Source organism: Podarcis erhardii, assembly GCF_964252035.2.
Source record: "Podarcis erhardii genome assembly, chromosome: 6".
NCBI lineage: Eukaryota > Metazoa > Chordata > Lepidosauria > Squamata > Lacertidae > Podarcis > Podarcis erhardii.
In genome coordinates, this window is record NC_138510.1 from 23,856,222 (window position 1) to 23,871,211 (window position 14,990).

The following is a 14,990-nucleotide window of genomic DNA, read 5'->3' on the forward strand; positions in this document are numbered from 1 at the left end:
TTTATGCTTCTACTAATCATGAGGAGGAGCTAGGGATCATGCACAGCACAGAGGTCTTCCTCCAACATTTGGAAATCTTATTTAGCCATTTCTCCAGCTTACACAACTGAAGAGGCACTGCTTGCCTGTTCTCAAATCTATTCTCACATCCACAAGAACTAGAAGTTGGTTTCCTGGGCTGATCGCACACGAGGATTTTGTATATATGGCATTAGAGATATTTTCAGAGAAGAGCAGAGAAATCTTGAGTTGAATATATTGAACAGAATGTGGCTGGCAGACATTCTGTCACTGCTGAAGTAACCACACATTCCTACTATATCTCCAGTGCCTCTCTCCTCACTCTAATAAATATCTGACCTGTTCACAGCAATGATGCTTGATCCCTCCATGTGCTTATGCCCGTCTTGACATGCCAGTCACATAGGACAGAAATGGGAAGGGCAGGGCAAAGGACACCCACAGCTAAACTCTGCTCGCATGGCTTTTATTTCTGGCACACGTGTGTTGCTACTACCAACTGGTTCCTACAATGCCACTCACACCCAAGCACAAACTTCATTAAACCGCTCCTATAAACGCAACAACAAACTGCCCCTGGCAGCAAGGATAAGAGGGAACTGCAGAGTTCCTTGTTGCCATTGGTTACCCAGCTATTCCCAGCTCAGTGACCCAGTTTCAGCACCATTCCTTTGTAAAGAGGACAGGCACAGGACCAGAATCTCTGTTTACGTTAGATATTTAAATCCCATCCAGTTCTCCACCAATCAGATCAGAACAGGGCAGGAGTCAGAGAGAGTACTGCTTGGTTGACAGAACATACTATGGATAGCATACAAGGAGAGAGGGTGAGGAGGGGAACATGGACATAGCAATAACACAGACTCTTGGGTTAAGATACTTGATATTAAGAGCCTTGGGCCAGAACGAAAAAGGACCAGGGCTCTGGAATTGAAAACTTCCAATGCTGTAAACTTCCATTAAAAGTGAGTCCATGCACATTTGTGGCAGCTATAATGCTGAACTGCCAGCGCTACTCACCAATTATTATTGCTTGTTATTATCCTAGTTAAGTATCTCAAGATAAGAGCCCAGCTGGGGCAAGTTCATACTAGCACTCTGAACTTTCCCCAAGTAGTTTCAGCAGCCCAAGGCCGTCCATATCCTTGTGTCTGTAGGCCTCTCCTCACCCTCCCTTTGCAGCAGAAATACCTGCACTTGGAAGCAGTTCTTTAGTGCATCTCTGGTTGAGTCAAGACGCACATCCAGAATGGCGACTCGCCTAGAAACACACTTCATTGATCATCTGAGGCCACCTAATACTTACACCTGCTAAAGTAAGTCTTTTGGGCTTTACTTCCCAATTTAAATTCGGAAAGAAAGAATGCACTTTGGCTATCAGAAGTTTAGGAAGCGGTCTTTTAAGAACATGGAAAACCCAATACTGTCCCGGATGCAAGGGAAGTGAGCTCTGAACACCAGCTTGTTCTCATAGAAACTGCTATTTCGAGAGATGTTAACTTTCTCAATAAATTGCCATTACCTTTTGTTGTCTCACTCTCTCTTGCCAAGAATGTCCCCCGGGGATTCTCTGGATTGAGTAGTAACCGTTCTGACTCTCGGCGGGTTATCTTGCCAAAATACCACCTACAATAGTGGAATACACATGAGCATGGGAGAGATCCCATTTTGCCAAGTTCTTCCAGTCACTGTTAACTTTTTTAAATACTGAAGGATCAATCTTCTTATCAACGCACAGCTTCTACATGGCAAGTGCCTGGGCCAAGGGTTTTTGACCAACAGGAAGCAACACTACAAACTTTTCTTCTGAATGTTCAAACTGAAGTGCTAAGCCCTCATACTTTGGGTCAAGAGCTTGAAAGTAGGGCTCTATAAAATATAATAATAATTATGACCTCCCCAGGAATACCTTGCAACTCTGAAATTAATTAGTAGGTTCAGGACAGACAAAAAAAAAAAAAAAAAGAAGAAGAAGAAGAAGAAGTGCAACAAAGCATAACCCATATGTGAAAAATCACTGTCATAAGATGTGATGAAAACCACTGACTCACTTGGCTTTAAAAAAGGATTTTAGACAAATTCATGGAGTATAAAAGGCTACAATTCCTATTTCCAATGTTCAAGTATGAATGCCATTGCTTATGTTACCAAAATAGCACTGCCCACAAACAGAGGTATTGGTAGGCTTGGGGGAAGGTTTGTAGGAGCAACATATCATTGGGGGTGGGGGGAGAAATTAAATGGGGGAACCAAAAAATGTGCAAATAAGGATTAAGTACAGTCAATATAAAATGCTGACTGACTGTTGGGGGGGGGGACTGGAAAATGCAGGTTGTGGGAGAATAAGATTGCAGTTTTCTGGAGGAAGGCACTGGATAGGAACACTCCACACACTGCTTGTGGGTTTCCCAGAGGCATCTGACTAGCCTCATCCAAAAAAACAATACTAAAATAGATGGACATTTGTTCTGATCCAGCAGAGCTCTTTTTATGTTCTTACATAAATCACTTATCCCAGGATAAAAGACAACATTCTGAAATGCACTAAATTTTGCCAAGGGCTGCTAGATTCTTAACTCCTTAAAGCCTGATAAGTATGTGAACGCCAAGGCTGAAGGAAGCTCCTGTGTTTTCATGCCAGGAAAACATTGTCCTGATCCATAGTCCTGTGAGAGGCATCTATGGGCCAGACCAGGCCTCAGAAGTGTTAAATACTCATTCTACAGTGTTTCTCTAAGAAGGGCCTAATCATCTGCAGCTCCTTTTGTACACACTGTTTCTTACACGGGGGTAATATCAGTGGAGAGGGGAAGCATTTTGTATGAAGGAGTTCTCATTTACAGACTTTTATTCCATCTACAGATATTAAGTTAGATCACTGGAAAGTCGGGGGTTCGTCACCACAGTTTTCTAGATTCTCCTTGCCACAAAAGCTGCAATGTGAAAAACAAAACCTGTTCCAAGCACCAAAATGTCATCCGAGGATTGGAGAAACAGGCCACAAAGTTGGGAGGTGTTTCAAAATCCTGTGAAATTTTCCTGGATGGTGTGCAAAAATGTTGAAGATTCTGAACCCATTCTAAGAAGCACACCAATGTCATGGTAGCACTCATACATAAATGCTTATTCCACTCTAATGATCAAATGGTAACCTCCTTTATGGTTTTAACAAACTATAGAGCAAGCTCATATTTTTTATGGTCATAAACATTTCTGTCAAATGCTAAACTGCCCAGAAGTTCAAAAATTTAGTACCTACTAGTAAGGTGGAAATATCCAGTAGTGCACTATCCAAAAGTGACTTAGTTGGAAAGCAAACTTCAGTAATAAATAAACTGGATAGCTTCAGTAGGTACATGCAGGACATTAGGAACTGTACATCATAAACAGAACTGGATGGTATGAAAGGTTCACTGAGGGCAGGGCTAGGGGACCTGTCACCCTCTAGAGGTGGTTGGACTCTAGCTCCCATTAGCCTCAGCCAGCATGGTCAATGGTGAGGGATGATGGGAGTTGTAGTCAAACAACATCCTGAAGGCCAGAAGTTTCCCAAGCCAGGTGTAGGGAGTGAGAAACACATAGTAAACAGTTAGAGAATGGTTAGATCTCTCTCTGAGAGATGCATGTGATTTATACAATCATTGACATTATTTTTTTCAGATATTGTGGTATTCACTAGTGTTTTTTTCCTCACAGAAGAAACCAGTGTTTTTCAAAAATGGCGCTGAACATCTAATAGGAAGGCAAGACTAATCATATCTTAAAAGCCAGCAAGTTGCTATAGGACCAATTAGCCATACACATCACTCAGTTACTCCACGCTTGACCACTGAAGTTGGCTTAAAGATGTATGAGTGAACTGATTCAACCTCAGAGCATTGTGTCCAACCAAAGTGATACGAGAATTCTAGATACAGTGTTCAGTCTGAGACCACTCTTCCACACAGCAACTAAAGGATAAATACATGTGTGAACTATCCTACTGACACAAAGTCAGGAATTATCTGGGGAAATGAGGGGTGCCTCTGACTGTTATGGCTAGAAGGCTTGGGTTAAAAGCTAGAAGGCATTGCACTGTTTATCAAAACTATCTAAAATATTTCAATTACTCTTCAGCCTGGATGGAGTCTGAGGGTGCAACATAGTTACTGGGGATGTATCCTTTCTGGCCAGTTGTGAGCGAGTGAGCCAGCCACCAATCTCCTTCCCTGCAAAACACAAAGCAAAGAAATATATCAGTGAAGATAAAATAGGTCAGATTACCTTCCCAACTCACTGGCACCCCCAGACTCCCCTGCTGATTCCAATCCAGCTCCTCTTGACCCCACTGCTTAGACTAGGGCCTACTCTATGTTTGCTTGTGGGTCAGAATTCTGCAACCCCTTCGTGGATGGTGAAACTCAACAAAGTAGTTGGTGGTAACCAACAGGTGTTTGTGTGTGTGTGTGTGTGTGTGTGTGTGTGTGTGTGTACATGAAGGTACTTCCTGAACAATCTTGTCCCTCCCCTCGAAGCTGATCAGTAGGTAATCCCTTTGCTTTTCCAGAAGGTATAAGAGAAAGCAACATTACATGTACAGAAAATACATACAGTTTATGAAATGTTGTTATTATTTATGTTATTTATGTTAAGGCATTTATATCCCACCTTTCTGAATAAAAATTCTGCCAAGGTGGCTTAAGCATACATTGATTCAAATTTGGTAGGGCTGCTGGGAGCCAAATCTGATTTGCACTAGAGATGCTTGAGGAATTCAGCCTTTGTGAATTCCTGCACAAAAAACTTGGGGTCAATCTGCAGGTTGGAATTTTGCTATTCGTTGTATTTTGCACTTCTCCAAAAGTTGCAACACTGTTCTTGGACATGTAAATGTCTCAAAATACACTTTTAAATATCTATATTCTTTCAAAATACATTTACATATGTATTAAAATGCATACTTAAATAAATATTGAGAGGATTTAAAAAAAAAATTAAAAATCAGATTAATGTGGAAATGAATCAGAATGGAATTACAGGTGAAACCATGCAAAAAGGGACACAGACCAAAATAGACAGAAGTGCCCATCCCTATGCTTGCAGAACATGGATTGGCCATCCTGGCTTAGACAAAAAGAAGAGGATGTTGATTAAATAAAAACCTATTCACCCAACAAAAACAGTTTTGCATGATTTATGTGATATATTCCAATCAAACAATGCAGGATTTCTTTGCAGCGAGCTCTTCAACCCATGACTGGAGTGCCGGTAATGAGGATAACTCAAGCAAATAAGGTGGTCTCCATAGCAACTGAACTGTGTCATTATCTGAGATTCCACAGCTGGCACCTTATTAGTTTGGTTAAATGACAAATAACACAAGATCCTTTTAAATAAGGAATTTCCTTACTTAAAAAGGCATGTCAAGTACCCATTGAAAATACCTTTGGAGCCATTTGAATCTGAACCAAATCTGGCTGCTGTATGAAGCATTAGAAGTCCAAGAAAGCAGGGTTGGGAATGGGGAGGAAATAGGCACACAAAAACAAAACAAAACAAAAAAAGAAAAATTGTGATAATAAAAAGGGAACACACAGCTCAAAAGCAAAAGTTTTTTTAAAAAACGCACAAGAGCATAAAGCAATACTAGGAACATAACATTAGAGTACATACATGCAGCCCAGGGGTGGTGGTGGGAGAGAATAAGAAATGAAGGAGAAACTATATCCTAGAAAAGGACACAAACATGCTGCATCTGAAGTCGGTAGACAAAATGCTACTTGGTTGGATAAGCTAAACTATGCAGAATAGGTAAGGCAATGTAGTCTGGGGATGATGCAATCTTCTGAGTTGCACAGAACTCCTCCATCAAGCAGAAATGTAAAGGCAAAGAAATGTGAAACACACATTTAACAAACTTAGCTTTAGTCGCTCTCAATAGCTTTAGTCATGGGCATAGCCAAGGGGAGGGTGGTGGTGGGGGAGGCAGCTGCTCCCCAATCAAATAAATAAATAAAAATAATTAACTAACTAACCAATTGTGTTGCAGATAGCTTGGTTCTGCCCCACCCCCAACATTGATTCTGCTTCCCCCTTCCCACCCAACATAAATCCTGGCTATGCCCATGGGTTTAGCACAGGCAAAATGGGCCACTCTCTTAACAGTTTCGAGATCAGAAGCCAGTTGTGATCTCCTGCACTCCCCTCACCACAGGCAAACTGCACCCCTCCTACCTAAAATATCAACACCAACATTAACTAACATTAAGGTATGTGCTGGCAAGAAAGGGTGGAATCAATGCACAATTCTACAGCCCGCTCCAATTTTTAAAACCATGGTTGTAAGATTGGGGCCATTATGTCTATTAACCAACTGCTTATTGGAGAAGGATGTACAAGAGATCAGAACTGAGTAAAACAAGCTGTAAGGAAAAGTACCAGTATCTTACTTTGCAATTCTACTTGCAGCCTAGGATTCGCTGGGACACATGTTCATACCATGCTGGGTTTTATCCAACTACATTATACTTGCAGTAAGCAAGCATAGAAATCAATGGACCTAAGTAAGTCATATCTGTTCTGAGCAATGGCTACAACCCAGTGACTTCAGAAGCAGCGAGCTCAGGCTTTTACAGAAATTGTAGCTAGCAAGACTTGATTGAGAGGATGTTCAAAGCCACACTCCATCACTCTACCAAATTATGTAAAGCTGCTGTCTCTCCTAGAAGAAACTAAGTAATGCCAAACTGCAGAAGTGTTGAATTCTGAATGGTTTGTTGTGGATTTAGGAAAGCAGAATAAGTGCAATACCCACACAGGAATTTAATACACCAAATATGTTCTGGGCCCAGTAGTGTCAGGTAAGAAAACTGAGTCTCTATCTGCATCCCACACAGGACATAGCACTGTAAATGCAATATATCCTGGGGCAAAGCAGGTCAGAGGGTGAAGAATGCAGGCAGGACTACTCCCCCCCCCCCCGCATCCCAATCCCCAGGCTTGCATTCTTCTTTTCTGTGCTAAAATGACTAAGCCCCAAAGCACTCATGGAATGTCCAGGTGGCTTGGAATGTCTTTATCTTGCAGAATCACACAGAGACTGCCACTGGCAAGGAGGCAGCGGGTGGGAAATAGTTGGTCTAACTCTCCAAAATGCCTGGGAAGGGGGGGGAGGGGGGGACTGTACTCTCCAGTTAAGTGCCAACCTAATGTTTCTTCCTCCATAGGTTTCTGGATTTTACTGACTCCCCTGTCACGGAGTTATCGTATTTTTCGCTCTATAAGACACACCAGACCATAAGACGCACCTAGTTTTTGGAGGAGGAAAACAAGAAAAAAAATATTCTGAATCCCAGAAGCCAGAACAGCAAGAGGGATCGCTGTGCAGTGAGAGCAGCAATCCCTCTTGCTGTTCTGGCTTCTGGGATAGCTGCGCAGCCTGCATTCACTCCGTAAGATGCACACACATTTCCCCTTACTTTTTAGGAGGGAAAAAGTGAGTCTTATAGAGCACAAAATACGGTAACTTTCTAAACAAAAGGAAAAATCTTCCCCACATCCTGGGAAGGTATAGGAAGGATTGTATATAACCTCAAAAGCAAGCCACATTATGCATCACCACCAAAAGACAATCAAATGCTGTTTCTCACATTCTCTCATGGGTTTTTAAGAAGCATGAAGGAAGCTCCGCAAAGTGAGCAACATCTGAAACTGGACACATCATGAGACACTGAGTCGGACCACTGACCTATCTAGCAGCCAGCAACTGGCAGCAGCTTTCTCAAGGTCTAGTGGACAACTCCAGAAAAACTAGTTTGGGGGAGCCAAGTGGTGGCAAAGACAATTTTTATGCTAGCTATTTTATCAAACTTTAATGGCCATCTGCAGTTCACTCCAGGTATGTTGTATCTGCAATGTGATATGCAACTGCCATGAGTTTTCCTGGCATCATCCATACTCAGGGGCACATGGAATTGTACTGGTGCAGGATCCTTGACACAGTGCTCATGTTTACCTAGTTGAATAGGAACAAATTTCTAGCTTCCAGTGTCTGTCTCTGCAGGGACAGTCAACCAGAAACTCATGCAGATTGGAAATGATAAAGGAACCCATTCCCCCCACCTATATATTGGATTGATGCAACTGAAAATCAGACTGGTGAAATCATGGCACCAGCCTGGCCAACACAGGTACCATGAGGAAATGGGACAACAATACTCACTGCAACATGCACAGGTGACATCACCATTATCATAGGGGGAGGATGTGTGAAATAGTTCCTCTCCTCTGCAAAAACATAAAATTGCTCCATCATAGAAAACAAAATTGGTTCACATGATGATGCCAACCTTAAGCAATAAGGCAGCAGGTGACTGATTAAAGTGTAGCAAATAGTTTAGCATTTATTATCTCTGTATGGGCTCTTGGATACCCCATAAGGGGAAAAGGGCAGATTTTTGTTTACAACACTATAAAACACTGTTTGTGTTTTATATATGGGGCTATCATTTGGTTTTTCTGCCTCTGGCACTAAAAGCCATCTTTTTCATGCAAAACACCCTGCCCTGCCCACATGTGCAAATGAGTTAGTAAAGCCAGATGTGCATGCCGCAGAGAACTGCAAGGATCAATGCACACAAAACAGCTGCCGATGGAGGCTGTTTTAAATGATTCCCTGCAGAATCATGTACCACAGAGTGGTGTACACAGAAGTAGCCAACAAGGGGAGCTATTTAAAATGCTGCCTACACAGTGGGTGCACACCAACTTAATGTCTCAGTTCAGCAGGTTGTTTGATGGGAGATTCACAGTACTACGGATAGAAGTACAGTATGTAATCTGTGTATCAGGAAGATACCTCACCATGGAGAAGTTATATAAAACGATGGATTCAAGGTTACATCAATGCCCAAATGTTTGTTTGGGTTGGTAAATCTTGCATGCGATAAGCTTTCCCACCTACGTTGGGAGCATGGGTTGATAGCAGGCTTTTAGACAGAGGGGTCTTCTAAACCTCAGGCATGTTCCATCAGCACACCTGACACCTGCAGTCCCAACATGAACTGAGCAGAAACTAGTCCCTGGTGCAGATTTATACTAAATGGGGAAAGTGACAATATTCCCCCCCCCAAAAAAAATATTATCAGAGACCAAGGGCACATTCTAGCCAGGCAAAAACACTCATGGAATGAGTAGGAAAGATGGCCTGGGCAAAGCAGGTGTGGCTGGTGAGGGTTTGTGTCCTGGGGAGGCTCAGACAGATAAGCCTGGGGATTGCATTTTGGCCTGAAGGTTCCCCATCTCTCTGCTACCTGAAGGGTTGGAGGGGAAAACTCCTTATTCCTAGTGATTACATATTTTCTCACAATAGATTACCCAGCTATTGCCCAGAATGCAGACCATTATGTAAATGGGGGGGGGGGGAGCAGTATGTTGATATTGTTTACGTAACTTGTCCAAATTTTATTTGCTGTTAACAAACTGATTTATTAATTGTGACAATGCTTCGGTTACTGTTTTCGGCCTTATAGTGCCAGCACACTGAAACTGGATCCATTCCTATGGGAAAGAATACTTGGTTTGGAATGACAGGCAAAATAAGACAGTATGCCAGCCCGTTAAAAAGGGCTCCAAGATATCCCCCCCCCCCACACACACACATGGCTATTACCCAAGAGAATTATTGTAATTGGGGCAGAAGTGGGAAGAATGCCAGAGAACAGTAGGAATGTTATTCACTTGAGAAAGAGGCTGCAAGAGGCAGCCTGAATATTAGAAATGAGTGATGCTCCCCTTCTCTCCTGTGATATTTTGCTGTCCCTGTTTAATTTGCTGCGACCACAAGGGAAAACTGAGCTTTTCGTTCTTAACCCCTGCAATTTCTTCCAAGGCAGTCCTGAGAGAGACCTTCTGAAGATTATAAACTTTTCAGAACAACCTTCCTGACGAGTGAATAACTAAGCAGACACAAATTGTGAAGGATAAATCTTCCTGGTTTGGAGCCTGGCAAGACTTGGGTTCAAAGCTCTGTTCAGCCCCTATGAAAAGCGAGTGGCTCTCAACAAGCTGGTCTCTCTCTCTCCCTCTCAGCTTAACCTACCTATACAAGAGGCTGCCTCAACCCCTGTCTTCGCAGCTTGGGAATCCTTACTTGGGATCGATTTTACTGTACACCACTTAAATAAATGGTTTGAAGTGGCCTAAGCAAACAGAGTTGTTGGGATGATAAAAGGGGTAAGATAAAAATAGGAAGATATGCCACATTGCCCTGAGCTGATTGGAGGAAGAGTGGGATGCAAATAGGTGTGGAAGGAGTGGGGGGTTTACAAGGCTACAAAGCAAACCCTTTCAATGCAAAAACTCTCTCCTCATCACTGGTGACTCCACCTTGGATTCCTCAACACTCCCAGGGGCAGAGCTTTCTCTGAGTGGTGCCTTCCCTAAAGAATGCTCTGCCAACTGAAGTTTGCCAGGCTCAGTCTATTTATTGTTTCTGGAGGCTAGTAACATGATAGCACTGTACACAAAGAAGAGAGCAGAGGCTTGTTCTCTGTTGCTGCAGAGGGCAGGAGTAGATCCAGTGGGCTTAAGTTAGAGAGGGGTAGAATTTGACTGAACAGTAGAGGGAAAGGAAGAGCAGTTTGGCAAGGGAACTAATTACCCACGGGGTCGGTGGGCTCTCCCACGCTGGAGGTCTTCAAGCAGGGCCTGTCAACTGTCTGCTGAAGGTGCTCTAAGATAGCCTTCACCAAGCTGGGGTCCTCCAGGTGTTTTTGGCTACAACTCCCATCAGCCCCAGCCAGGACTCATGGGCGAAGGGCACAAAGTTGGCTAATAGAGTAGTACCTCAGGTTAAGTACTTTATTCGTTTCAGAGGTCAGTTCTTAACCCAAAACTGTTCTTAACCTGAAGCACCACTTTAGCTAATGGGGCATCCTGCTGCTGCCGTGCCGCCAGAGCACGATTTCTGTTCTTATCCTGAAGCAAAGTTCTTAACCCAAGGTAATATTTCTGGGTTAGCGGAGTCTGTAACCTGAAGCGTATGTAACCAGAGGTACCACTGTACTGCTCTGTCCACCCCTGCATAAAGGAGGGGGTTGATTTGATGGCTTATGAGATTGCCCTGCAGTTCTTGAAGGGAAGGTGGCTTCTGCAAGCAGTGCAATTCTTAAGCAGATTCTCCCCTCACCACCACATCCTCCCGACAGAACCGTAACAGCAAATAGGGTGAAGTGTAAAGAATGTGCATTTAGACCCATTCTGTCCCTGAAGTGTCCCAGTTAAAAATACAAACATTGGATGTATGGCCATAACCTAGGGTTGCCATATTTCAAAAAGTGAAAATCCGGGTTTCCCCAGACATTCCTCAGAAAATTTCTCTTGGATGCAATTTTCAACAGTCGAATCCCATCTATGTCTGGGAAATTCAAGATGTATGGCAGCTCTACCATAACCCCCACAACTAGGTTTATAGAGCCACACAGGCTAATGAAGTCCAAACACAGTGAGTTCTGGGCATGTTTGGGGCTACTCATGAATACAAACATTCCTAGGTGCATAGCAGTATATCAGGTGTGTGGAACTAATATCTGGCTGGCCTTGGCAGAGGGACAATGTATTATACTAGATCTGCAGGCTAAAGTCATCTGAAGTATGCCCGGCTAGCTGTTAATATGGCACTATTTTCACATAGCGCACAGCCAGAAAGCATCTAAACGCTGCCATGCAGTGATGCACGAGCTACCACTTCTAAAATAACAGGTACTCCTCACCCAGGCTCTGTTTCTTAAACTGTGTAAAACAGAAGGAAGATAATGAGGTACAAATGAGGAAGAGGAAGCTGCAAAAGGAAAAATCCAAGTAGAAGGAAAGCCCCAAATTCCCCGTCCTGAATAATGTCACAGGGAAGTACAGCTTGAGCAAGCACATGCCAGGAAAATCCATTGTAAGTAGGGAGATCATGCTATCTTCTCATCTTTAGGTGTCGGAATACTAATAACCACTCCCAATCTGGTGACTGCTTAGAGAGGTTCAGAAGTTCCCCAGGGTATATGTGCTTCCCCATCCACTTCAGAGGAAGGACATGCCAGCTCCTATGAGAGGGCTACAGATAGACCTCTCCATTGGAATGAATGGGGAAACCCAGAGTCAACTTCTGTCTGGGTCAATTTAATCCACACACTGCAAATCCATTGCTTGGGAAACCTCAATGAATTTTAAAACAGAATGTTTATTAAGATAAAACTTTTTTCCAGAGCCAAGCTGCTAGGTCAAGGCACTGCATGAGGCTGCTTTCTTTCGAAAGACATAAGCAACAAACTGAACGATTAGAACTTCTGAATCTATCTTGTACGGTACTAAGCGATTATCTATGTTCATCTATCTTTCAAGTAAAGGTATCCACTTCTACTAAAGGCAATCAAAAATGGCTTCCTCTCCTCTGCATACCTCTGACTCAGGTGGGGCGGACAACTACAGCCACAGCTATGGAATTATATGGCTGGGTCAGCACAACCTGCCAAATGCAGTGTGTATCTCTCAGAAACTTCCTCCCCTCGCAACATGTTGCTAGGCAGAAGGCCAGGCACCTTAGCTATTCAAAAGATTGCAGTTCATTACTGCTACAGTATCTCTGTGAGAAATACGCTCTTATCCTAAACTCCAACAGTGAAGCGATATTGGATATTGTGAAATACATAGCTTGAGACTCATTTCTCCTCTACATGCTTCAGTACAAAGCCTTTAAAAAACCACCTCATCTTCCTATGAGGGCCATTCTGTTCTCGGCGTTATTTATACCAGAGGCAGCTGTGAAGCTGCCAGCGTTCACAATATTGTATTTAGTTCATTTGAAGCGAAAGAATGCACACTTGCTTTGTACCTGGAAAGTATGCCAAATAGCCAAAGACCAGAGCTTTCAGTAATCAAAAATGTCTATTTTTGTTTCTGCTGTTTTAAAAATAAGGAAAATATTTATGTTATAAATACTTACCTGCGGAATTTAAGTTTGGATATCAGCAATACTTACGTTTTTTATAGTGAGAAGTTCAAGGAGGCAAACCTGTTCAAGGATAGTTCTACAACAATGGGCAGGCAAGCGGTTGCCATTTTGGCAGAGCTGGCCAAGACGTCATGATAATTTGGCCATACGAAGTGGCACTCTTCTTTTTAACACAGTTCACAGTCCACCCAGATGCTATCCAGTGGAAGACTCATTTTTGTGATAGGGAGAGCTAGGCAACAGCACTAATGTGCTTTTGTGCAACTCCTTTTGGCAGGTCTTGGTGGACAGATCCATCTCTCTCACTCTGCCAGCATAAATGGTGCTTTAAAAGCTGCCATCTGGTTTTGCCACATGAAAGTTCTATTCTTGCAATCTGAATGAAACGACTGATGCCCCACATGCACAAGGCTGAGCCACTTCTGACTACTGTGCCAAAACAGTAGGAGTGGCTGTAAGCCACCATAAAATGGAGAACCTCTATTGGGATACTTCCAGTCATAAGCTGCAGGGGTTCATTATATCACCATGTGCAAGCACCTGACTCTATACTGTCTGATGTATCCCTGAAATGTGGAGGCTAGTTGTGGTTGCTTGGTGGTACCAAGAAGAACATTTTCTAAAACTCTGCACACACTCAAACCATTTTTTGCTACTTCATATGTTCAAGGCCTAAGCCCTTGACAATGAAAATAGGTTCTAGCACCCTGACCTGGTCCAAATAAAAGTCCTCAGTCAGGGCTCCAAAGAAGAACAATGCAGAGCTCCATTTCCTTTGCACCATCCCAGGATTGTTTTAAAAGCCACAAATAGATTATTAGAACATTAATATTGCAAGAGAAACTTTAGCTGTGAACGTTTACTGGCCTGACCTTGACTAGGATTTTATATATATATATAATTACTTGGCTTAGAATTTAAGAAACGTTGTAGAGGAAAACAAGGAGGAAGTCAGAACCACTTGACTTGTTCAGAGCATATATTTTGGCCGGGCCAAACAGCAAGGTCTCAGGAAAAGCAGCTGTTTAATCTCTAGGTCTTAAGGTTCAACAGGTATATAATGCTTGCTGGCTACCCCTGCATGGGTAAATATGTTTAGACCAAATATAAAATCCTTCTGCTGCAGCATTTTCTCACCTCCTGTCATGAACTTCATGAATGCATATTGCATTCAGAGGCTAGTAACATGAAGTTGGGTCAGTGAAAAGAATCTCAACAGCAGATATGGAGAACAGAAAGAGGAATACACCCTTTGTCACCTTCATTTCCCCATGAGATAAAGAGAGAGGGGGGGGAAAACTTGCAGACTTATCTGCCTATATCCCATTACAGTTGATTTAAACAGACTAGGTATGTGTAGGATTATAGCCCTAGGCAAGTAAGCAATGAATGGGAGACGAGATAAATGAAATCATATAAGAGCTGGAATAATAAGCTTAAATGAATGGTGCTTGCACACTCATAATCTTTGCTGGATACAGCCAGCTCAGTTGACAACACAGGCAGTTCCTTCCCTGTATCACCACAATTCAACCAATAGTCCATAGTGCACCATTATTTTTCTCAAAGTCATCTGAATCTGAGTTATTTGGACATCTAAGGGGCCACAGGAGTCCCACTCCTGTTCCAATTCCTCCATGGTTTATTGTGCATTCAACTGGAGTGAAATCTACTTGTCTCCTTCCCAAGTTGCATTTGTCCCTCACAGGAAGAATGTCTACCCACATGGTTATAAGCAGAACAATAAGAAGTCTGGGATACACCTACATGATTTTAATGTTCTTCAGAGGAGGCAGAGCCAGCTTTATGTACTCAGTTCTTATTAAAGCATATGCAAACTTTACTCAAGTAAGGCATATGGTACTACTAGTGGGTCCCATTTCCCCCTATGAATTGAAAATTGCTGATGGTCTTGTTGAACCACTTGACTGTTTTGTTTGCCTGTTGTAGCAATTGTCATCTGCTGTGCAACATGCTGTATGATTTTTAA

General features: G+C 42.7%; 1 protein-coding gene across 2 annotated transcripts in view; it reads right to left on the reverse strand.

The window, feature by feature from the left end:
* The window catches only part of SRC (SRC proto-oncogene, non-receptor tyrosine kinase), a 90,397-nt gene that overhangs the window by 13,633 nt on the left and 61,774 nt on the right, over nt 1–14,990 (reverse strand). For both annotated transcript variants that reach the window (XM_081867777.1, XM_081867778.1), the window contains 2 exons: nt 4,131–4,229; nt 1,544–1,647 (listed from right to left, as the gene is read on the reverse strand). In XM_081867777.1, the coding sequence (XP_081723903.1) occupies nt 1,544–1,647; nt 4,131–4,229 (203 nt within the window). The remainder of the gene's footprint in view (nt 1–1,543; nt 1,648–4,130; nt 4,230–14,990) is intronic.